Source organism: Chionomys nivalis, chromosome 15 (genome assembly GCF_950005125.1).
Source record: "Chionomys nivalis chromosome 15, mChiNiv1.1, whole genome shotgun sequence".
In the NCBI taxonomy this organism is placed as follows: Eukaryota; Metazoa; Chordata; class Mammalia; order Rodentia; family Cricetidae; genus Chionomys; species Chionomys nivalis.
Genome location: NC_080100.1, coordinates 975,797 through 999,727, shown reverse-complemented (window position 1 = coordinate 999,727; position 23,931 = coordinate 975,797). Strand labels below are relative to the sequence as shown.

Below are 23,931 nucleotides of genomic sequence, written 5' to 3'. Positions count from 1 at the left end.
CGCGCCTCTCTCTGTTACTCCCCGCAACCACTGAACTCGGGTTACATTTTCCGCACAATGAACTCCACTGGAGGAACAAGACTGGTCGGTAGTCCCTAAGCGCCAACAGGGGGACCACAGATAGAAAAGTGTTATTGGTGAACCCCGCCCCTTCCGCTAGGTTTGGATCCCGCCCCTTCCTCCGTCCCGACCCCGCCTTTATCCCCCGCGGGCTTTCAATGTCCCGTGTCCTAATGTTTTCTGTGCACAGCCCTAGATCGAAGTTCCCGCACGTGGGAGGCCGGGCCGGACCTTGAGCGAGATGCCCCGCGCGCGCCGTTTTCGGACTGTGCGCGCTCTGCTGCGCAGCCGGTACCGCGAGGTGTGGCCGCTGGCAACCTTCGTGCGGCGCCTGGGAACTGAGGGCAGGCGACTTGTGCAACCTGGAGATCCAAAGGCCTTCCGCACGTTGGTGGCCCAGTGCCTAGTGTGTGTGCCCTGGGGCTCGCAGCCTCCACCTGCTGACCTTTCCTTCTACCAGGTGGGCCTCTGGGTGGGATCCCCGTGGGTCGGGGGCGGAGAGCCGGGAGTACATTGGACAGCTCACGTGTCAAGACCTCTTCTCCTTACCAGGTGTCATCTCTGAAGGAGCTGGTGGCCAGGGTCGTGCAGCGACTCTGTGAGCGCGGCGAGAGAAACGTGCTGACTTTTGGCTTCTCGCTGCTTGGCGAGACCCAAGGCGGGGCCCCTGTGGCCTTCACAACCAGCGTGCGAAGCTACTTTCCCAACTCGGTGACTGACAACCTGCGTATCAGTCGTGCATGGATGCTTCTGCTGAGCCGAGTGGGCGACGACCTGCTGGTCTACCTTATGACCCGCTGTGCGCTCTACCTGCTGGTGCCCCCGACCTGTGCCTACCAAGTTTGCGGCTCACCCCTGTACCAAATAGATAGCCCCGCGGATACCTGGCCCTCTGTGCCCCCCAGATACAGGCCCACACAACCCGGGGGCAGAAATTTTACCCATCTTGGATCCACACAGCCGGTCAGGAACAGCAGTTACCAGGAAGCATGGAAACCCTTGACCTTGCCATCTCGAGGCGTGAAGCGGAGTCTGAGCATCACGGATAAAAGTGTGCCTTCATCCAAGAAGGCCAGGTGCAATCTGGCCCTGAGACGGAAGAAGGGACCCGACAAGCAGGCGGTTCCAACCCCATCAGACAAAACACGGGTGCCAAGGCCTGCCCAGTTCCCCGCAGTGCCTACTAGCAGAGCTACCAAGGGAAATTTGTCTTCCAGAGGAAAGGCACCTGGCCTGAGTCTCTCTGGATCAGTGTTCTGTAAGAACAAGTGCAGTTCCACAGACCTGCAGTCACCGCTATGCCAAAATGCCTTTCAACCCCAACCTTTTACTGAGACCAAACGCTTCCTCTACTCCAGGGGAGGTGGCCGAGAGAAGCTGGACCCCTCATTTCTACTCAACAACCTCCAGCCTAGCTTGAGTGGAGCCAGGAGACTGGTGGAGATCATCTTTCTAGGCTCGAGGCCTCGAACATTAGGACCACTACGCCGGACACGCCGCCTGCCAAAGCGCTACTGGCAGATGCGGCCCCTATTCCAGCAGCTGCTTGTGAACCATGCAAGGTGCTCATATGTCAGACTCCTCAGGTCACATTGTAGGTTTCGGACAGCAGCCCACCAGGGGGCAGGTGCCTTGAACACCAGCTCACCGCACCTCATTAATTTGCTCCGCCTACACAGCAGTCCCTGGCAGGTATATGGTTTTCTGCGGGCCTGCATCCGAAAGCTGGTGCCTTCAGGTCTCTGGGGTACGAGGCACAACAAGCGCCGCTTCTTGAAGAACGTGAAGCAATTCATCTCCTTGGGGAAGTACGGCAAACTCTCGCTGCAGGAGCTGATGTGGAAAATGAAAGTGGAGGACTGCCCCTGGCTTCGCAGCAATCCAGGTGAGCAGGGCTGGCCTCCACTGAATGAAGCAGGTGCCCAGAAAAGGGAGAGACAATGAGTGTCAGGAGTCCGCCGCGGTGCCGTGGCTTTATGCAGTCAGTGGTTGGGTAAGTTCCATCCCATGGCCTCTTGACTCCAAGCTCTCTCTGGCCCCGTTTGTGCTAGCCAAGATTCTCGTCCAAGACCTGGGGCGGGTTCTCAGTGCTGGGGACACCGGGGAACAGATGCGCAGGAGGGGTGCATAGTGGATGGAAATACTGGCACCTGGTGAGAAGACGCTCTAGAGAGAGCTCCTACAGGTTATCGGTGGTCCCTTGTGGAACAGTGCCTCGCACAACGGCAGGTCAGCACGGGAACCCATTTGTCCTGGTAGGAAGCGAGGCTCCTAAGGTTTAAGGGTTCTCCTGGTTCACCCAGTGAACCAGATGCATGCTTAAGCTTTAACTGTGCAGCTCCTCAGTAGGGGAAGGGTGGCTGGGAGACAAATAAATGAAAGACTTCCCTACAGTGAAGATCCCTGTCCCATCTTAAGTGAAGGCGCCCGAGCAAGGAGAACCGGGCCTGCTGCGGGAAGGGTACTGTTTGTGTGACCTCGGGAGTTTGTAGAGCCAGGACCCCTGTGGCTTCCCTTGCCTGGTTTAATGTTGAGGTTGGCCCACCGTCGCCTCTTCAGTTTGTTGTTGTTTTTCTGTCATCATAGGTTGGGTCTTTGACTACACACTTCCCTCTGGACGCTGCCTTAGCTGCACCTAGTGCTGCCATAGATGGTAATTTTTCTATCAGTGGTTTGGAGGCATTTTCGACCTCCCATTGTTTTTATTTTTTGTTTGTTTGTTTGGTTTTTTTGTTTTGTTTTTTTTTTTGATTTTCGAGACAGGGTTTCTCCGTAGCTTTTGATTCCTGTCCTGGAACTAACTCTTGTAGTCCAGGCTGGCCTCGAACTCACAGAGATCCGCCTGCCTCTGCCTCCCGAGTGCTGGGATTAAAGGCGTGTGCCACCACTGCCCGGCTGTTTTGTTTTTGTCTTTGTTTTTTTTTTTGTTTGTTTGTTTGTTTTTTGATGTATTTATTACATAGGAATTTTTAAATTCCAAATGTGTGAAATATTTTGAATGTTTCTTTTGAATTAATCTTGAACTCTCGTGTAGAATAGTCTGTATAATACCAGCTTTTTGAAGGTGCTGGAAGTGTGCACTTCTGCACAAGTTCATTGTGTTTCTGAGTGCTGAGGTTTTTGTGTTCACTACGTCACATCCACACCCTTTCCAGGCTCTGACAGAGGAAGCGGGATGGATACCTCCATCTCTGACTGGACAAGTAGGCTTATTTCTTCTTGTTCTGGTGGTATTTACATGCAATATTGTTATGTACTAGTTTTAAGTTTTTATTTATTTATTTATTTGTAGACAAGACTGACCTTGAACTGTTACCCACCCCCCCCCAGGAGTACAGGCATTAAAGGGTATGCCACCACACCGAGCAGAATTTTCTGTCTTTCTGATTAGAGAATCTAATTACCAGGATATTACGTCTCTAGTGATTTTTTTTCTTTAAATGTGAAGTTTTGTTTTTTTTTTTTTTTTGATTTTTCGAGACAGGGTTTCTCCGTAGCTTTTTTGTTCCTGTCCTGGAACTAGCTCTTCTAGACCAGGCTGGCCTCGAACTCACAAAGATCCGCCTGCCTCTGCCTCCCGAGTGCTGGGATTAAAGGCGTGCGCCACCACCGCCCGGCTTTTTGTTTTGTTTTCTGAGATAAGTTTTTGCTAAGTTGTTCAGGCTGCCCTTCCTGCCTCAGCTTCTGGAGAAGTGGGATCACAGGTGTGTAAACCATGCCCAGTAGCTGAGTTTGTCAACTCAAACTGACTGAACTGGGCTTGCTTTTGGTTTTTCCCTACTATGTCTTTTTTCTTCCTTTAAGTTTTGCTTTTCGAGACAGGGTTTCTCAGTGGCTTTGGAGCCTGTCCTGGAACTAGCTCTTGTAGACCAGGCTGGTCTCTCAAGTGGATCTTTTCCACAGCACGCAAGTGAGTTTTTTTATACATTGCTATACCAGTTGGACAGTGGTCACTTAGCTGGAAAGCTGAGCTGGCTGGCTTCCTCTCCTTCAGGAAGAAATGTGCCTGAATGTGCTGCTCCTATTATTTTCAGTTCGCGTTCATTAGTTTTAAAATGATGGGGGGAGCATTACTTGTCCGTCTCTGTATCACTTGAATGTCAAGTACCTGCAGAAGCTGGGAGAGAGCCCTGCATTCCCTTGAGCCGGAGTTACAGATGGGAACCACCATGTGAATGCTGGGAACCAAACCCCAGTTCCCTGAAAAAGCAGCCAGTGTTGCTGTGCCCACCCCATCCCCACGTCTTGCTGTCTGCACAGTTGTAAAGTGCATCTCCTTGCTGCTGCCTGTGTTTTCATTCTGTTTTTACCTTAGAGTGGTAAGAAGCTGTGTGCACCGTTCGTGGCCAGTGGTCACCTGACATTTGAGCCTTAACGCAGTCCATCTCTGGTCAGCATCTCCACCAACTTCCTGTGGTAGCCATGTGTGACTCACTTTCCATCTGGAGTCAATTCTGACTTAGAAGTCATTTGAGTTCAAGCTTTCCTTCTCCGCCTGCAACCTTGAGGGCTGTGAGAAACGTCTGAGATAGCCCATAAGAAAGAGCATTTTTGCCCAGATGAAAGAGTACATTATTCTGTTAAGATTTGGGCCGGGGTAGGCCAGCTGGAGGCACTCCTCTTAGAGGTTAGAAGCTGTCTGAGGAGACGCCGCCTCCTCTGCTTGAGCTTCCTCTCAAGGACAGTGCAGGGAGGAGGTTAGCTGGTTGTCCTGCACTTTTGCTTGTAATTAGTATATATGCTGACTGAGAAATAAACTCAGGGCTGGTTGATATTCACCTTCAGTCCGCCCAGGCTATCCTACCCACCACTTCCTCTGTCTCTGCTGACTTAGTTCTGCCTTCAGTCTCTCTACACTCAAGTTAAACATCATTCTTGTTTTTTGTTTGTTTGTTTGTTTTTGTTTTTTTGGGTTTTTTTTTTTTATTTTGGTTTTTGTTTTTCAAGATAGGGTTTCTCTGTAGCTTTGAAGCCTGTCCTGGAACTAGCTCTTGTAGACCAGGCTGGCCTCGAACTCACAGAGATCCACCTGCCTTTGCCTCCCTGTGCTGGGATTAAAGGCGTGCACCACCACCACCGAGCCAGTCTTGTTTTTTAAGATCACTGTGTATTTAGTCTAACCCTATTTCTAGCAGTTATTTTATGTATACGTACACTCTGCCACGCATGGCGCCGTGGAGCTGACCAGATGAGGGCGTCAGATCTCCCGGAACCGGAGTTACAGGAGGTTGTGAGCTACCTTGTGGTTGCTGAGAAACAAATGAGAACCTCTGCAAGAGCAGTCAGTGCTCTTGACCACTGAGGTATCTCTCCAGCCCCTGTTGTCTTCTTTCTCTGTTCATTCTGTCTCCTATCTTGTGCCTCCTTTGGGATTCTCTCTCTCTCTCTCTCTCTCTCTCTCTATATATATATATATATATATATATATATATATATATATATATATAAAATTTATTTAACTTTTATTTTATGTGGATTGGTGTGAAGGTATTGTATCAGATCCCCAGAAACTGGAGTTACAGACAGTTGTTAGCAGTCATGTAGGTGCTGGGAATTGAACCGGGTTCTCTGGAAGAACAGCCAGTGCTCTTAACCGCTGAGCCATCTCTCCAGCCCCCTCCTTTGGGATTCTTATTCTTCTTCCCAAGTTTCCTTTATGTTTATCACAGCTGGTAAACCCAGCTTTATCCGGATAAAGCAGGCCCCATTGTGTCTGGAGACGTACAGAGTGATCTTCAGAGGCCCTCGGGAGGGACAGCTATCCTGACCCATGGTGCAGTGAACCTTTATGTCCAGTTTGACAGTTAGAGCCATCTGTTCTCTGAACAGCACTGCTGTCAGTGCGGTGAGTGTGTGATCCAGGATCACAGCCCCAGCACCCACTGAAGGTTGCCTGTGCACATGTGTGGAGTCTCAATGTTGACATCAGGTGGCGTCTTCAATCACCTGGAGTCAGTATTTCAGATAGGATCCATCTGTCTTTGCCTCCTGAGCACTGGGATTACAAGTACAGGTCACCACACAATAGAAGTCAGTTTTCATGCCTCTAGAGCACACACTTTTCCAGCTAAGCCATGTCCCTAGCCCCTATCTGAAGACATTCGTAGCTTTAGAGTTGACAGAAGCTAGGGTCTGCTGAGTCTACCCATCACAAAAGATTCACTGGATAGACACAGTGCTAGGTCAGATTCAGAGGTTGGGGGAGGGAAAGATGGCTCAGAGCATTTCTCTCTCAGTCAGCAGCCACACACCTCTAGTCAGCAAGCCTGTAGGGTCCTGACACCAACACAGCTTTTTCGGGGAACTTTAGTGTACAACATGCTAAAAAAAAAAAAAAAAAAAAAAAAGTTGAACTAATTCATTGATCTATTTTATTAGAACCCAGCATGTCCAGAGCTATACCTCTTGGGCTCATTTTGGGGCTTCCATGCTGGACCTTATGAGTCTGGGCTGAGTCATGAGTGTTGAGTATCTACTACTTTCAGGAAACAACTGCGTCCCTGCCGCAGAACACCGTACAAGGGAAAGGATCCTGGCTGCATTCCTATTCTGGCTGATGGACACGTACGTGGTAGAGCTGCTCAGGTCATTCTTTTACGTCACAGAAACTACATTCCAGAAGAACCAGCTCTTCTTCTACCGTAAGAGTGTGTGGAGCAAACTGCAGAGCATTGGAGTGAGGTACCACACCACGTCTCTGTTATCAGTGTCTGCTGTTTACAATGAACCTTCAGGGCATAGACTCCGTGTAGTCATGGACTGGGGAGCCTGCTTTCTGGGCTGTTAGATCATAAGTTGGGTTTGCACCATCTATAGGGTCCCTAAAGAGGGAGGAATTCATACCAAACAGAACAGCTGCCTGTTTGGTACATGGGTCAGATGGGTTCACCTTCTGTTCACCCCTGAAGGAGGCACCTATGAGGAGCCTCCTCAGTGGGAAACCTCAAGGATCCACTCCAAGAGCTGGCAGGGGCTCTGAGTGGCTAAGGTTCTTTGCTTATTGAGCTGGGATTTGCTGTCCCAGTCTGAAGAGGCAGAGTAGAGGCCAGGCAAGGCCTGCAGAGAGCAGATTACCACGTTAACCAAGGTTTCTCTGGGTACCTCTGGCTGTTCTGAAGCTTGCTCTGTAGACCAGGCTGGCCTTGAGATCGTCTCTGCCTCCTGAGCACTGGGATTAAAGGTGTGCACCACTACCACCCAGCGCCATGTTTCATGAGGCCCCGAGGTCCAGCCATAGCTATGTATTACACACCACCCACTGTGCTTGTGGGATCCTTAGCTAGTACATGGCTTCCTGAACACTTTGGTGCACACATACCTGGGGTGGGCAGGGGTGTTTTGGGTTTTTTTTTTTTTCTTTATCACACCTTTGTCTAAGTCAGGATATCCATACAGTGCAGCAGATTGTTTCAAAAGTATCCTGGTCAATGGAACCACCCAAGAAAGGAACACTGAGGGCAGACTGTGGGACCAGATGTCCCAGGTAGCAACACAGGCTACATGTCATGTACTCTGCCCAGACAGTTCCGTGGGTTGTCTGGTTGTTGTGGGTTGCTATGCTCTGCCCAGACAGTTCTGTGGGTTGCTATGATCCTGGATGTAGCCCCATAGCATGGCCAGGTGTCAAATGAACCAAGTTTCTAACCACCCCCTGGGATGTGTCTCTTGCATGTCCCACATGCTCACCTCATAACTCCATAATGCTCTCTGTAACAGGCAGCACCTCAAGAGAGTGCGGCTGCAGGAGCTGTCACGAGAGAAGGTCAGGCAGTACCAGGAGGTCTGGCCGGTCACGCCCATATACAGACTGCGTTTCATTCCCAAGCCCAGTGGTCTCCGGCCCATTGTGAACATGGGTTACAGCATGGGCCCCAGAGTCCTTGACAAAGAGAAACAGGTGACTGCATTTGGCTCCTCTGTTGCTGGTGCAGCCTGCACTCTGGCTCCCGTGAGGGCTCATGAAGTTCTGAGCCCTGGGTAAACAGAAGAGGGAGGACAAAGAACTGGTTGTTCCTGAGTCCAAAAACTCAGCATGTGGGAAGAACCTAGAGAAGGGAGATGTTCTCAAGAGCAGAGGACTTGGGACACAAACCTTGGAGGTACCTCAGGGATCTTGCTAAGTAGAGTAGACACTGTATGGCCTCCATGCTAGGGGCCACAGTAACCAGGAGGCAGCTGCCTCCCTTCCTCATAGCTGGATGTCCGTAAAAGCTCTGACTCCTCCCAGTAGCTGTGTAAGCTTGTGGGGTGACTCTGTCATTAGCAATGCCCCAGAGGACAAAGTGAAGCTATTGATGCCTCAGCTCAGTGGGGGACCTTTGTGAGTGCCGGTGATCCTGAGCCTGACCCCAGCCCAGAGGACATGTCTCTGGACCTGCCTTGATGGTGGGTGAGAACAGATTGGAGCAGGCCCCAAATGCAGTCAAATGACTTAGTGGGAGAGATCTTCTAGGACTCTGGGCTACAGGAGAAATCAGGGTGGTCTGGGAAAATCTGTCAGGTCCCTTTCTCATGTGTCTTCTGTGGCCCCCGCACAGGCCCAGGATTTCACCCACCGTCTCAAGACGCTATTCAGCGTGCTCAACTATGAGCGGACAAAGCACCCTAACCTCCTGGGAGCTTCTGTCCTGGGCCTGAATGACGTCTACAGGACCTGGCGGACCTTCGTGCTGCGCACGCGCACTCTGGGCTGGGCACCCAGGATGTACTTTGTTAAGGTAGGCATTGGTACTCCTGTCTATCACATTTGCTCTCATGGTCTGGGCTGTAGGGACGTCCTCGGAGCAGCCAACACTGGATGACCCTGTTGTAGGCTTCAGCTGGTGAGAGTGTTAGCCTGTTACCGTATGTAGACCAAAGATGCCATGGCCTCCCATTCTCTCGGGAGCAGGGGCACCCCGTTCTTCCGGGATAACCAGCTCCCAGAACATCCATGAGCTAAATACGCATTCCCTGCACAGTATATTCCAACTCCTCTGGGATGCACCCTGTAGGAGAATCCTATTGGTTGATGGGTCCCATTCAGAGAAGTAGCCAAGGTTGATTCTACCACCAGGACCTGGATGCTGGATGCTGCAGTATCTGGGGTATGCCCCAGGGTCCTTTGTCTGGAATGGGAAATTTGTAGGATGAGCATGGGCAGCTAGGCTGGTACAGGAGCATGGAGTATCTTTCTCCTGCAGGTTTGCTTAAAGGTAGGTTAGAACCCAGACACCAAGGGCAGAGCCAGTAGGACCCCTAGGCCTGGACCCAACCATGCTTAATAGTGCTCACGTGTGTTCCACAGGCAGATGTGACGGGAGCATTTGATGCCATTCCCCAGGAAAAGCTCATGGAGGTTGTCGCCAATATGATCAGACACCCAGAGAACATGTACTGTGTCCGCCAGTATGCAGTGGTTCAAAGAAATCGCCAAGGCCAAGTCCATAAGTCCTTCAGGAGAGAGGTAACATCAAAGTGAACTCTTATCTATGCTGAGAGCATGTTGGTGGCACAGGCCTTCTCATACCATGGATATCTGGGATCTGTCAGTAACACAGCTGAGGCTGTGATAGGTCCATACTTCTGGCAAGTTCATATGGTGCCATGTCTATGGTTTGGGTGTCCGTGGCACCAAGGATCATTTGTCTGACCCCATCCTGCCTCCCTCCATGGGACTCCCAATGGAGCTTCCCCTTCCAGGAGCTATCTGCAGCTATCCTCCCTTGCTCTGGAACAGCTTGTTGATTTGTACATCCAATGTCCTCTTCAGTAAACAGGTGGGGTCTGCAGGTTTAAAGGGGGAGAAATTTGCACAGAGTTTTGGCCTGGAAGAGGCACAAGGGGGCTTCCTTCCCCTGTATGTAGGACACACAAGACTCAACAGGCAAACGTTTAACTCTACATGTGTGGTATGTGCAGTGGCTGTGAGCTTCTGCACCAAGGGCAAATTCATAATCACTACACCCGACTGATTCCTTCCCTGCTCTGGCCAGAGCAACCATCATGGTGCTCTGTAGAGGTTACAGGACAATGTGTAGGAGCTAATTTTCTCCATCCACTATATGGATCTGGGAATAGAACTTAAGTCAGTAGGTTTGGTGGTAGGTGGCTTCACTTACTAAGCCATTGCACCAACCCCAAGTAAATACCTGAAGTTACATATTTCTCTCTGAGACCCCTCAGTAGTGCTGTACACATTCTGGCATTTTGCCAGTTCGTTATTCAGTTCAAATCTTTTTTGTTTATTAATTGCAATTTTTTGATAACCTCTTGGTTCTTTAGAAGCATGTTACTTAATTATTTTGAAAATGCAAACATTTTCTATATATCTTGCTATTCTTTCCTACGTTAATTCTTGTACTTTAACTACTCTGGGTGGCTTTTCTCCTGGCACTACAGCAAACCCACTTGGCACAGGCGTTTCTTATTTATTTTGTGCTATTGTATGTTAAATGTACATAATAATGGGTTTCTTTATAACAACTTTATATGTGTATATAATGCATTTTGACCATATTCACACATGCAACCTAACATGGGAAGTTTTAAGATTCAACGCCAGCCGGGTGATGGTGGCGCACGCCTTTAATCCCAGCACTTGGGAGGCAGAGGCAGGCGGATCTCTGTGAGTTCGAGACCAGCCTGGTCTACAGAGCAAGTTCCAGGACAGGCTCCAAAGCCACAGAGAAACGCTGTCTCAAAAATCCAAAAAAAAAAAAAAAAAAACATGATTTAACGCCAATGTGCAGTCTCAACATATGAGAGTATGGAACAGAAGTATGACAAGTTTGAGGACTCCAAGGTTACTTAGAGACTCCAGTGTTCCCGTCTCCAGACTCCAGTGTTCCCGTCTCCGGATGCTTCACCCCTGGCAGGCTTGGAATTGTCCCTGTGCTGTCTGAAGATGGCGCTGTGTTCCTGACAGTGACATGGAGACATGGGCCTTGGTGACCACTGGATAAAAAGCAGGCGTCCTAGAGAGTCTGTTGCAGGAAATGTCATCTCCTCCCTATTCCTGACAGCTCTTCCTCCTGTCTGCACACTGCCTCTGTGGAGAAGTCTGGGTGCTGCTTGTGTTGTGATTGTCAGCAGCCACAGCATTATGGGGGTATCTGCCCTGTGGAAAGCTGACTGTGATCAAACATGCTGTTTCTGTGACTCTTCCTGCTGGGATGCTAGATTCTCTCTTTTCCTTACAAGACTCTATGATGGAGTGGCCCTACATACATTGTTGTATTGTTCAACTGTACTGAGCCTGTCTCGGCCAGAAAATCATGTGCCCCTCTGGTTCCCCTCAAGTATTGACTTCTTTGCTGCAGGTCTCCGCCATGTCTGACTTTGAGCCGTACATGAACCACTTCGTGACACATCTGCAGGAGTCCGATGCCAGCGCACTGAGGAACTCGGTTGTCATTGAGCAGGTCCTGGGGCTTCCCACTCGTGGGCCACACCTGGTGGGGCCTTTCCTCCTCTGCTTTGCTGTTTGTTTCAGTGCAGGAATGTGACCAACATACTCCTTGGTGGAGAGTTCCCATGACCAAGGCCACTCTTTCTGGCAGTCCCCATGACATGACCAAGGTCCCCCAGTAGCTACTAAGGTGGGCATGCTAAGACTCCTGCTTTGAAGTGCCCTTTCTACCCTTCTGTCCCCCATAATCCAGCTGACCCATTAGTGAGCTGGTAAAAATATCTCCTCCCTCAGTTTTGACCTTGAGACCATAAGTTAGTTCACCTGCTTTGGGTGGACAAGTTGGCCTTGTTCTGTGGTCCTCGTTTTGGTCCATTGTGTCAGAAGCAGTGTTTCCCGATGCCACACACGGGAGATCTCTTCCCACAAGTTGGTGGTTCTTAAAGAACCTTCTTTGTACATGTTCCACCTTTGGAGCAGCCATGCTCACTGAGCACTTTGAACGGTTTTCTTTTGGCTCCTCGGGGTACTGGGTGAGCTGAAAGTTTCCAGACCTAGTGCTGTAGGGACATACGAGGTTACATCACTGCTCTGTAAGTTAAGTAACCCCCGTCACCTTGAGTCAGATTCAGCCTAGTCATACAGGGACACTTGGCCCTGCCCCCACCCCCACTTTACCCTGAATGCTCGGTCTTGAAGGGGCATCTGGTAGTAACCTGCTGCAATATTCCGCATTCTCACACCCGTCCGTCTACCTGTGTCTGGTTTTCTAGAACTTCTCTCTGAATGAGGCCGGCTGCAGCCTGTTCGACTTCTTCCAGCACTTTGTGCGTAACAGCATCATGAAGATTGGTGGCAGGTGGGCACAGGCATGGGGCAAGTGGGCAGAGGCTGGGCTGGTACAGGTAGGTAGAGGCCATTCTGACTGCTGAGCAGGGTGCCCGCTAACTGGCTAGTTTATCTGACCAGCTGCCTCCACCTCATTCCTTCCTCCCCGCTTCCCTTTGTAGAATTTTCTTGCCCTCTGCTGGCTGGACCACAGGGCTGCCTACTCATAAGGCCTTGGGAGCTCCTGGCTAAGCTTGGCCCCATTGAAGTTAAAAATTTTGTATCCTTGTAGCTCCTGTTGTCATTTTGACAAAGTGGCAAGGGCACCTTGCCTGTGCAGCCAGGTGCAGGACATGTGTAGCATCAACAAAGAGAATGCAGTGCCAGTGGTAGGGTCCCCCTGAGACTCCCATGAGTTACAAGCCAGACCAGCCCAGACTGGCTCTGCTGGAGCTGCCTAACAACCCATCAGCCCGCAAAGACCTGTCTTGTGAGTCTGGATTAGATGTGAGGTTGAGTGTTTGAGCATTTGCTTGGACCTTCTGCACCCAAAATCCCCCCTAGAGAATGGAACGCTGCAAATGCACTTGGCTCCTCTTTGCTGGACTCATAGGAGCCCACAGTGAGTGCCAGTCAGAATGGGATTCCAGGCTCACACCCTGGTCTATTAGAGATGATGTCAGGTAGGAGAAGAAATGTCTGATTATCAGAAGTCACGATATGTATTAGGATATGATTGGAAATGTTAAATGTGCGTACTAGGAGACCACAAGCTGCAACTGAGTGTGTTTCCACAAACACAACAAAGGGTGCTCCTGAGTCCTGATAGCTACTGAGCACAGATCTGTGAGTCCATCCATGTGGTAGGTAACTTAGTCCTCGTGTGGGTCAGCCCGATACACTGAAAAGTCAGATCTGTGTGCGCTGTGCTGGAGAGCTTCCTGAAGGTTACTCCAGCAGAGGGGACTGAGCCGGTTCGAGGGGTTAAAGGTCAGCTCGCACCTACTCTTTCTCACATACGGGTTCCCTCGGTGAGTTTCCTGTCCTGATCATGTGAAGGCACCCACCCCTGCCAGCACCCACATGTATGTTTGATTGAAGGGTGCCATTGTATTCTCTGTGAAGAAATCATTGACATTTTCACATGACTACACCTGGAATGGTCCTGCACTAACAATCTGTTACTAATTGTCCCAGATACATATTCAGTTCAAGAGCCTGATTGCTTATCATTCTTGTTTAAAATTTAAAACCTAAGAAAAGCCTGGAGTCACTGAATGGGGATGTAGTCCCAACCACCCAGGTTATAATAGGAGTGGGGGATGGGAGAGATAAGGGCGGTACTTAATTTGGTGTCCTTTTAGGTCTTGACAACTGATAGTAGTAGATGATACTGTTTTTATGTAGTCTTTGAGCAAGTCTACAGAAGGGTGTCTGTGTATGTTCATGTATGTCTGCGTCCATATTCATACATGGGGGTTTGTCAAACGTGAGCATAAGCTCACACGGCTGCTGCTTCTGATCTTAATCCCCCCCCTCCCAGGTGCTATGTCCAATGCCAGGGCATCCCCCAGGGCTCCAGCCTGTCCACCCTGCTCTTCAGCCTGTGTTTCGGAGACATGGAGAACAAGCTTTTTGCGGAGGTGCACCAGGACGGGTAAATGCTTCCTTTTACCGCTCCAAGGGTCCGGGTTATGAGTTGACATAGCTTTACGCGTCATGTTTCCAGCTCACTGGGTGGGTGCTACAGTTGCTTTGTGTCCAAGATGTAAAGGCCATTGATGAAAAGCTGTGACGTGCCCCAGAGCTGTTTCTGTCAGGAAGACAGTAAAGCTGTTTTATCACTTTGTTTTGTCTTTGTGCGTTCCCATATTTAAAGTGTTTTAGGTTGGATCTTTTACAAGTGGATTCTACGTGAAGCCTGTCAATGTGTCTCATTTTAGGCTGCTTTTACGCTTTGTGGATGACTTTCTATTGGTGACACCCCACCTGGTCCAGGCAAAAGCCTTCCTCAGGTAGGGACCGTCATGCCCAGGTTTCCACTGTCATGATCACGGTGGATGTATAGCTGAGGTCTGTAATTCCGCTTGCCTGGAGCTCGTGTTGTCACCTCTACTAACTGACGGGGACATCTTACCTATGTAGCCAGGCATGGGACACCTGCAGCACCAAGGAAGACAGTATGGCACCCATGGCTGGTCCAGCTTGGTCTCACCGGGCACGCAGTGTGGTGAGGGACCAGGCCTATGCCAGTGTTTGGAAAGTCTTCAGATGAGACAACAGACAGTAACTCTCATGCCCCCCAACTGAGCCCACAGAATGGCTGTTTGCAGAGGCCTGAGGCACTAAGCCCTTCTGGGAGATGTGACCACAGCTGTCTTGGTTAGGCTTTCTATTGCCGTGAAGAGACACCATGGCCACAGCAACTCTTTTTTATTAATTTAATTGTTTTTATTTATTTTACATACCAGCCATTTCTCCCTCCCTTCTTTCGTCTGGTCCTCTTTCCCATCTATCCCCCTCCCATCCACTCCTCCATCTGCATTCGGAAAGGGACAGGCCTCACCATGGTCCTGCACAAAACCTGGCGCATCAAGTTGAGACAGGACCAAGCTCCTCCCCTTACGCTGAGACAGGACCAGGTAATCCAGCATGGGGAACAAGTTAGCAAAAATAAGCTAAGTGCCAGGGAGAGGTCCTGCTCTCACTGTTAGAAGCCTTACTAAGAGACCAAGCTACACGTTGTCACACACATGCAGAGGGCCTAGCTCAGATCCATGTAGGCTCCCAGACTCACAACAGCAAGTCTTATGAGGCCGGCTTACAGTTTCAGAGGTTTAGTTCATGATCATCATGGTGAAAACATGGCAGTGTGCAATCAGACATGGTGCTGGAGAGGTAGCTGAGAGTTCTGTATCTGGATCTGCAGGCAACAGGAAGTAAACTGTGCCACAGTAGGTACAGCTTGAGAATAGGAGACCTCAAAGCCTGGCTCCAGTGACAGCTTCCTCGAGCAAGGCCACACCTCCTAATAGTGCCGCTCCCTATGGGCCAAGCATTCAAACACACGAGGACCATACCTATTCAAATCACCACAACAGCCATTCCTGACAACTTTTTGTTTTGTTTTGTTTTTTCAAGACAGGATTTCTCTGTAGCTTTGGAGCCTGCAGATACCTCAAAGTAGCAACAAGAAAGCAGGCTTTTGGGGTCATAGGGAGAAGATGCCTTGCTACGTAGATGCTAAGATATGAACATCAGAGAGTCGTGTGACTCTTCCTACTTGTTTGATGCCCGCCTATTTTGTTTTGAACTGGCCCTATTGTTCTATTTCTTACACAGAAGACAGGAACTAGGCTACAGTCCAGAGCAAGACTGTGCCTGACGTTCCATTAGGGTGCCCTCAAGGACCCGCTCTCTCTGGTCCCAGAACACCTATGTTCCCTCTCTTACCAGGGCCCTGGTCCACGGCATTCCTGAGTATGGCTGCACCATAAACTTACAGAAGACAATGGTGAACTTCCCCATGGAGACTGGTACCCTGGACAGTGCAGCTCCACACCAGCTGCCTGCTTGCTGCCTGTTTCCCTGGTGTGGCTTACTGCTGGACACTCAGACTCTGGAGGTGTTGTGTGACTACACCACGTAAGCACACCTGGCCACGTTGAGGAGCCATGATCTCATAGGGGCAGGGGATGCTGTAGGGTGTTTCATTCTGTCTCCTGTTGAGGAGCCATGATCTCATGGGGGCAGAGGATGCTATAGGGTGTTCCATTCTGTCTCCTGTTGAGGAGCTATGATCTCATGGGGGCAGGAGATGCTGTAGGGGCACTTCATTCTTCTCCTGTTGAGGAGCCATGAGCTCATGGGGGCAACAGATGCTGTGAGGTACTCCACATTGTTTCCTGCTTCTAGACACAAGTAACGATGAGGCCTGAAGTGACAGAGGCCATAAGGTGTTCCTTTTCTGCCTGGAGATGGACAGGGCAATGTGAAAACATCTTCACCCTTGTCTCAAGTCTCCTAGAGGCCATGGAGCCAGGGCCCTTCTCTGTATGAGGTATAAGGTGCTTGCAGGAGGAGGGAAGTTGGTCTCCACCTACTGGAAGCTCACAACCCAGCTTTAGTGTAGATACAACAGATTTGAGATGGAAATAGGTGAAATTATCCAGACTTCTTCTTTTATGAGTGAAAGTATGAGGATTGTGGCAGGAGATGTCGTCGTGTTGACAGCTGTCTGTCCTGAGCTCGAATCCAAACTCTCCTGTCTCCATAGCACTCTTTGGAAGTTCACACCATAAGGGAAGAGTTGGGTGCAGATAAGCCATCTGTGCAGGTGCCCATATCTGCTGTGCTGTCCGCACAGGCCTGAGCTCCTCCGTGTCATGAGTAATGGGTAAAGCAATCAAAACAGCATTTCCCTTCTGAACATACTGCAAAAAGCAGAGAAAGCACACCCTTTTGGGAATCCAGGCTGGCCCTGGACAGGGGGAATCGGAGACGACTCTGACACATAGACCAGAGCCAATGTTCAGAGCAGCTGTGAGCTCACCAATGAGGCTGCAGTTTGGGTGTGCTCAGCTGGGCTGAGGATCCTTCCGTCTGAGCCAGGGACAACGTGCCTAGAGGTCAGCCAGAGTGACTAGCAACACCCTAAGGAAAAATGTACTGGTAGGAACTTCTTCTCCCCAAACCATAGCTCACATGCGAAACGTGAAGAGAATCAACAGAACGCTGCAATGTAGAACACAGCCATGTAGCTGTGGCCCCCAGAATTGTGCAGTGGGTCTTCAAGATCTGTGGGGAGATTGGTGCAAAACCCCTGTGGATAGTAGTTTATGCTGCTTGAGCCCTCATAACGTGATTTAGTGTGTGCTCAGACTCTACACATATTCACACGCGCTTTGATTCAGTCAGGCTAAGGCAGCATCTCCAGAAAGTGGCACTTGATGGTACTGTGGTCTTTAGAACATGCATTCATTTTTTCCTAGCAATTCCACATCTTTGTGTCTCTCCTGAAAAAAAAAATTGGAGACTACCAAAGATTTGACTTGAACCTTCACGATGGCATGGCTGGTTTGTCTTGCCCTTTGACCTAAGCAGTGGCACAGAAGATGTTCGGAACACAAGCGGCAGCCTTCTTCTGCTGTAGATACCACATTTTCAAACAGTATTTAATGGCAGAAACCCCATTTCAACATCAAAGGGTTCAAAAGTCTGTATAGATGTAACGATATTTAATTTGTATTTTAATAAATAAAACTTGCCTGAAGTTCAGAGAGTAAAACGGCCACACTGCCCAGCCTCACACACCAGGCAGTGGTGACACACACCTTTAATCCCAGTAGCGGCACTAGTTTGCCATAGAAGCCAAGGGATAGTGGTGCAGACCTTTAATCCCAGCGCTGGAGAGGAATATAAGACGGGAGGAGACCACTTTCATACATAGTCTCACTCCAAGATTCCTGGAGGCAGGATCGCCATTTCAGACTGAGGTAGAGGTAAGAGCCAGTGGCTGGCTGTTCTGCTTTTCTGACCTTCAGGTTGAACCCCAGTGTCTGTCTCTGGGTTCTTTTATTAATTGTGCTACACATAGAAGGTATGACTAGGGCTGGGGAGGTAACTTGGGTTAAGAGTATCTCCGTGTAAGAATGAGTATCTGAGCTCAGAACCCCGAAACCAACATAAAAAGCCATGGTGGTTACAGGCACCTGTATCCCCAACACTGTAGGTACAGATGGGAAAAGCTGGTCACAGTGGCTTGCTGGTTGCCAGCCCAGCTCCAGATTCAGTGAGAGATCTTGTTTCAAGGGAATGACGTGGAGTTTGGAAGAGCAGAACACCCCTTCGTCTGGCCTCCATCCGCATGCATACACTTAAATGCGTAAAAACAAAAATCTTTTAAAGAAGCTTAACAGAGGTAACCATGACTGTAACCAGTATACATCTCTGAGAACGACGCAAGGTCTTTGGATGACAAGAAGGAACCACCCCTTGCCTTCTGTCCTATATGCGCCATCTTGTAATTTTATTTTCAAAGGTGGCCAAGAAGCATCCTGCAGTCTGCAAGTGGTTTGACACTATCGTAGGCATTTCCTTACTGTTGTTTGCTGCCGCCGAGGTCTGGCTGAAGGCAGTGTTCTGCTTCCTTCACAGCCCTGTACTGGGAAGGTGCTCTGTCAGACTGAGCAACTTAAAGAAGCACAGGGCTTTATGATTTCCTGTATGATTTATGTTTCCTTCTAAACTGTGGGTTTTGACGGCTCTTATTTGCCACTGATGAGCAAAGATGTCTGGTAATGCTAACTTGGATAAAACGGATGTTGCTCACTATATCTGGCTGGATTTGGTTGTCCAGGGCTTCATGTGGTGCTGTGAGCATGTCCCAAGAGCTGGAATGTGTTCCCTGTGTGAAGGTCCATCCCTGTCTCAGCCCTCAGTGTGCAGCAGAGAGGGACAGGGGGTGGAAGGGCATTGGTGCTGGTCTCTCAGAAGAGGGGTTGATGTGGGAATCACACAGGCAGGATATCTTTGTGCTGCAGTTACACCCAGACCTCAGTTAAGGCCAGCCTCACCTTCCAGCGCACCTTCAAGCCCGGGAGGAACATGCGGCACAAGCTCTTAACTATTTTGCGGCTGAAATGTCACAGTCTGTTTCTAGACTTGCAGGTAAGCAGATGGGCAGCCACATCATCTGTGGAACCCTTGTGCAGGTCCTGTTCTTTGTGTGGGGGCACGTGCAGGGAGAGGTGTATGTGTGTCGAGGGCAACCGTGTGTGTGTGTGTGTGTGCGCGTGTGTGCATGCATGTGTGTATGTGCATTGTGCGTGCATGTGTGTCTGTGTGCATGCATGCGTGTGTGTGCGCATGCGTGTGTGTGAAGAGCGTGTGGACATCTGTATGTCCCCTGAGCATCTACCCTGCTCATCTCTGTCACTTGACAATACTACCATCCGTACACACACAGAGAGAGGATTTTTTGGATCCTGGCCTTGGCCTTGGACTCTCAGGTCATTGCTGCTGAGTTCTCTGGAAGGGGCCACTGTGGTAGGCTTTGGCCCCTGCTCCCTCCTGCTTCCTCCCCTGGCTGGATTTCTTGGGTTCCTCACATAGGAAGTGCTCATTTGTGATCTGAAGGACGTTGCTGATGCTTATCTTTCTGTTGGGACTCCAGGTGAACAGCCTGCAGACAGTCTGCATCAATGTTTACAAGATCTTCCTGCTGCAGGCCTACAGGTGAGTCATGGGTCTGTGCCACCACTAGAGGGAGCCACAGACCAGAAATGCCAGCCATGCTGTCTGCTGGGGCTTTCAAGTTTGAGAGCTGGCTAGTTGCTCCCCGGATTGGGTGGCATACTAACGCGGGGTCAGGAAAAAGCAGCGTTCAGCTGAGTCTCTACACAGCTCTGTATCTGTCAGATGAGAACCTCTTCTGGTCTCCCTGTACCGGAATCCTATGTGACCTTAGGTGCTGATCAGAGCCTGTGGTTGACAGGCTTGAAACAGGAGGGCAAGCTGGGGTAAAGAGCCCCCCAAGAAAGCACCCCAGAAGGCATAGGATGGGAAAAAGAAGCAGGGGGATTCAGAGCTCCAGAACCCAGAGAATCAGATCTATTGCTGAGTGTCCCCAGCCTTGCATCCAGAAGGCATGACAAGGACACGGCCTAAAGCAGCCATGGCTTGTTCTTCTGGAATAGTCTTGTTCTTGGTTGGTCCTGAGACCTGGGACTGGTGGCCCATCAGTGGGATCCATTCCCAGGTTTCAAGTAGTGAAATGCCCCCACCTAAGTCAGGCTCATTAGGCCAGACCACATGGCATCCCCTACCTGACCACAGCTTTCTTCTGAAGTCTCCTGTACGGGTGGGATTGGCTTCCTGTGACTCATGAAAGTCACAGGAAGTGCTGCATGGAGTTGCAGCAGAGGCCAGAGTTCTGCCTGGAGTTGACAGATGGTCACACCAACCACAGGCCAGATTTATGCCACTGTGGGTCTGGCCTCCTCCTAAGTAACCTCCCGCGTCACTGGAGCTGAGTGTAGGAAAAAGCTTGCGCTGTGGAAAACTGAGCACAATTTCAAAGTCAGGCAATTTACCCTTGCTGTGATGTGAGGTGACATGCATGAGGCACCTGGGAAGAGACTAGTTATATGACGGTATACATGTATGAAGACATGTGCACACACACACATGCTGAGTGTTCACACGTAGTTCATTTGTACATGGTTCTGTGCATGTGGTGCACATAAATGTGTGTGTGATTCACATGTATGCACAGACAAGAGCTCATTCATGTGTACACGCATGTACATACTCACCAAGGTCCCTTCCCTGCCATTGTGGTTCCTGCCCAGGTTCCATGCATGCGTGCTTCAGCTTCCCTTTGATCAGCATATTAGGAAGAACCCCACATTCTTTCTGGGCATCATTGCCAGCTCAGCATCCTGCTGCTACTCTGTCCTGAAGGTCAAGAATTCAGGTGCGTGGATAGACCAGGGCCAGCGTTCTTATGCAGGGGCTGGATATTCTGCCCTCGCTAGTGCTGCTGACTGTCGTTCCTGAGTCAAGCAGGTCAGAAGGGAGTGGAGAGCCTGTCGGAGGGCATGAGGGTCTGTGGCCCATGGTTCTTAAGCCTCCATCTGCTCCCCCAGGAGCGACACTAGGGGCCAAGAGAGCCTCTGGCTTATTTCCTCTTGAAGCTGCCCGCTGGCTCTGCTACCAAGCCTTCCTGACCAAGCTGGCTGGTCATTCTGCTGTCTACAGGTGTCTCCTGGGACCTCTCAGGGCCGGTAAGTGAGCTCCTCCAAATGACCCCCAAATCTACCCTCGAACACCGAGTGCCTAGTTGAATCCAAAGGCAGACTGTAGATGCCAAGTCCGTCTCCATTTGCCAGGGGAGGAGCCTGCTCGGGCAGCCCTGGGGGGAGGGGGTGAAGCTGGGCTTCTAGACCACATCTTCCTACTTCTGCCTGCCTGCTCACTCTGTTCTTACTCTGCCTCTTACCCCCCTAGAGGCCCATGGGATGACATGTTTCACTTTCAGGAAACTTCTGTTCCCTACCTGGTCCCCTCACCTTCTCCTCTGCTCTGCTACTTTCTAGATTCAGGGAGGGATGCTGAGGTTTCTCTGTTGCATCTGTTTCCATACTGCCTCTCTTGCAGTCCTTGTGTGCCCAGTGTAGCGGTGGTGGTGTGTATCTGGGTGGGACTCCTGCTCACGCCTGGCCCACACGTGGCCAGGACTTGACCCAGGTAGGCTAAGGGACTACCTCACCTCTTTGGAATGAAATTCAAACATGTCCTCTGTTGCAGCCCAGAAACAGCTGTGCCTGAAGCTCCCTGCGGCAACAATGGCTATTCTCAAGGTTGCAGCTGACCCAGTCCTAAGTACAGACTTTGAGACCATTTTGGACTAAGCCTGCTTCCTTCAGCTGGATGAACATGGGCACTTTAGCCTTTCCTCTCATGGATCCGTGTCACAAGAGGGACTGGCCTGTTGTGTAGGAGGAGAGAGTCACTTGTTGGTTCCTGGCCACTTAGCCCCTAAATAAGCATGTAGAGACTGTACTAATTAAATCACTGCTTGGCCCATTAGCTCTAGCTTCTGATTAGCTAACTCTTACATATTAATTTAACCCATTTCTATTAATCTATGTATGGCCACGTGGCTGTGGCTTACCAGCTAAAGTTCTAGTGTCTGTCTCCAGCGGGACTACATGAAGCTCTCTCTCACTCTGCCTTTCTTTCTCCCAGCATTCAGTTTAGTTTTCCCTGCCTACCTCTATTCCCTGCGCAGGCACAAGACAGTTTTTTATTAACCAATGGTATTCACAGCATACAGAGGGGAATCCCACATCACTGTTGTGAGGCTAGGTTGCCCTCCCAAAGATCTGTGTTGTGATGGTAGTATGGGAGTTTGTCCTTGTTTCTCTGGTGGACTTGTTTCCTTCCTGTTGCCCCCCAGGAAGCAGATCCCACCCTTTTTAGTGGCAGGGATCCCCTAGCTACCAACACCAAAAGGAGGTAGAGGGTGCATGGGTGTGCTGGACCTGATGTCTTTTTATATCTAACTGTGGAGCCTTTCCCTATGGGCTCAGAGTGTCTCAGAGAGGAAGAGATGGCTTTGAGCCAGTAACCTAAATTGCAGCCTAAATATATTCCAAATTCAAGTGACTGCATGTTTAGTTACTTTTCTATTGCTGTGATAAAACACCATGACTAAGGCAACTTATATAAGCAAGGTTTTTGGTTTTTGTTTTTGACTGGAGCAGTAGTTGAGAGTTTACATATTGACTCAAAGCATAAGGCAAAGAGAACTAACTGGGAGATGGTAGGGGTCTTTTATTTTTATTTTATTGTATTTTTGCAATATTCTCAGAGTCCACTTTAATTTTTAGTGGTGGTTTGACAAATACTTCAGAACGTTGTGAATGTTGAAATCAAACAGGTCACAGGCAAGTCGAAGGGATCATACTGGGGACATTTCATAAGTTCTCTGAAGCGAAGATTCCTTGGCAGCATCTCACAGTAATCAATCATAGTGGTATCTACTGAGATAAAATTGGATGATGTATGTTAGTACTAAATCAGACAGGAGTCATATGCAAATAAACAGTAAATCATGCAAGTGTTGTTTGTCATGCTTGTTTGATATATCACTCTAACAGACTTCTACTTAAATGCTTTCTGATTCTCCCTGCCCCCCTTCGTTTTTTGTTTTTTTTTTTTTTCAAGACAGGACCTTCCTGTGTAGATCTTGGCTGTCCCAGAACTCACTGTGTAGACCAGGCTGGCCTCAAATTCACCTTGATCCACCTGTCTTTACCTCCAAAGTGCTGGGATTAAAGGCATGTGCCACTATTCCCTGATGTGAGATTCCCCTCTGTATGCTGTGAATATGTTTTATTACCATTGGTTAATAAAGAAGCTGCTTTGGGTCTATGGCAGAGCAAACTAAAGCCAGGCAGGAAATCCAAACAGATATATAGAGAAAGTAGGAGGAATCAAAGAGACGCCGTGTAGCTGCTGAAGGAGAAGGAAACACCAGACCCTTAGGAACCTTACCGGTGGGCCACAGCCTTATGGTGATACACAGATTGATAGAAATGGGTTAATTTAAGATGTAAGAGCTAGCTAGGAATACGCTAGAGTCATTGGTCAAACCATGTTGCAATTAATATAGTTTCTATGTGATTATTTGGGTCTGGTTGGCTGGGAAACGAACAAGCAGCCTCCTGCAATTCCCTAGCTTGTTTCCTGAATTATTAACCTGATTCCATACTATGCACCCTTCATCACAAAGCCCTATTCAAACTGTCTGCCCACGTCCTTTGCATAAACTTTCCTTTCTAACCTGATCCTCTCCTCACCACATTTGTGAGTCTCCTATCTTTAAGCCTTTCCCTTTGCTCAGCCCACACAATGGTGCTCTTATTTCCTTCCCTTTGCTTTTCCTTTTCTTTCTGACTTTTTTTTTTTTTTTAGAAAAGAACAGGCTTCTAAGCAGTAGCAACCAAACATGATAAAAATAATAAAATATAATAAGATAAAACAAAAACCATCACATGGAAGCTGGACAGGGCAACCCAACAAAAGGAAAAGGGCCCCAAGAACAGGCACAAGAACCAGAGACCCACTCATTCACACACTCAGGAGCA

General features: G+C 49.4%; 1 protein-coding gene across 2 annotated transcripts; it reads left to right on the top strand.

Annotated features, from left to right (window-relative positions):
• The first annotated feature begins 219 nt into the window (after window positions 1-219).
• Tert (telomerase reverse transcriptase) lies at window positions 220-22,965 on the top strand. 2 transcript variants are annotated; one of them, XM_057789975.1, is made up of 16 exons: window positions 220-520; window positions 613-1,945; window positions 6,546-6,741; window positions 7,777-7,957; window positions 8,598-8,777; window positions 9,347-9,505; window positions 11,361-11,462; window positions 12,223-12,308; window positions 13,821-13,934; window positions 14,221-14,292; window positions 15,734-15,922; window positions 18,820-18,946; window positions 19,452-19,513; window positions 20,629-20,753; window positions 20,926-21,063; window positions 21,587-22,965. In XM_057789975.1, exons 1-16 carry the CDS (start codon window positions 302-304, stop codon window positions 21,688-21,690), a joined length of 3,387 nt encoding a protein of 1,128 aa, XP_057645958.1. In that variant the 5' UTR covers window positions 220-301; the 3' UTR covers window positions 21,691-22,965. The 2 variants fall into 2 exon arrangements, with proteins under 2 accessions (XP_057645958.1, XP_057645957.1); XM_057789974.1 differs by lacking the exons at window positions 20,629-20,753; window positions 20,926-21,063; window positions 21,587-22,965 and having other exon boundaries at window positions 18,820-19,512.
• The last annotated feature ends 966 nt before the right edge of the window (window positions 22,966-23,931 follow it).

What these genes read in the sequence shown, in the direction of transcription:
- Tert (XM_057789974.1), top strand. Translation starts at nt 302, where the DNA reads ATGCCCCGCGCGCGCCGTTTTCGGACTGTGCGCGCTCTGCTGCGCAGC. An exon ending in CCAGGATGTACTTTGTTAAG is followed by an intron (nt 8,778 to 9,346) that starts GTAGGCATTGGT and finishes TGTGTTCCACAG; the next exon opens with GCAGATGTGACGGGAGCATT. An exon ending in GTGTTGTGTGACTACACCAC is followed by an intron (nt 15,923 to 18,819) that starts GTAAGCACACCT and finishes TTTGTGCTGCAG; the next exon opens with TTACACCCAGACCTCAGTTA.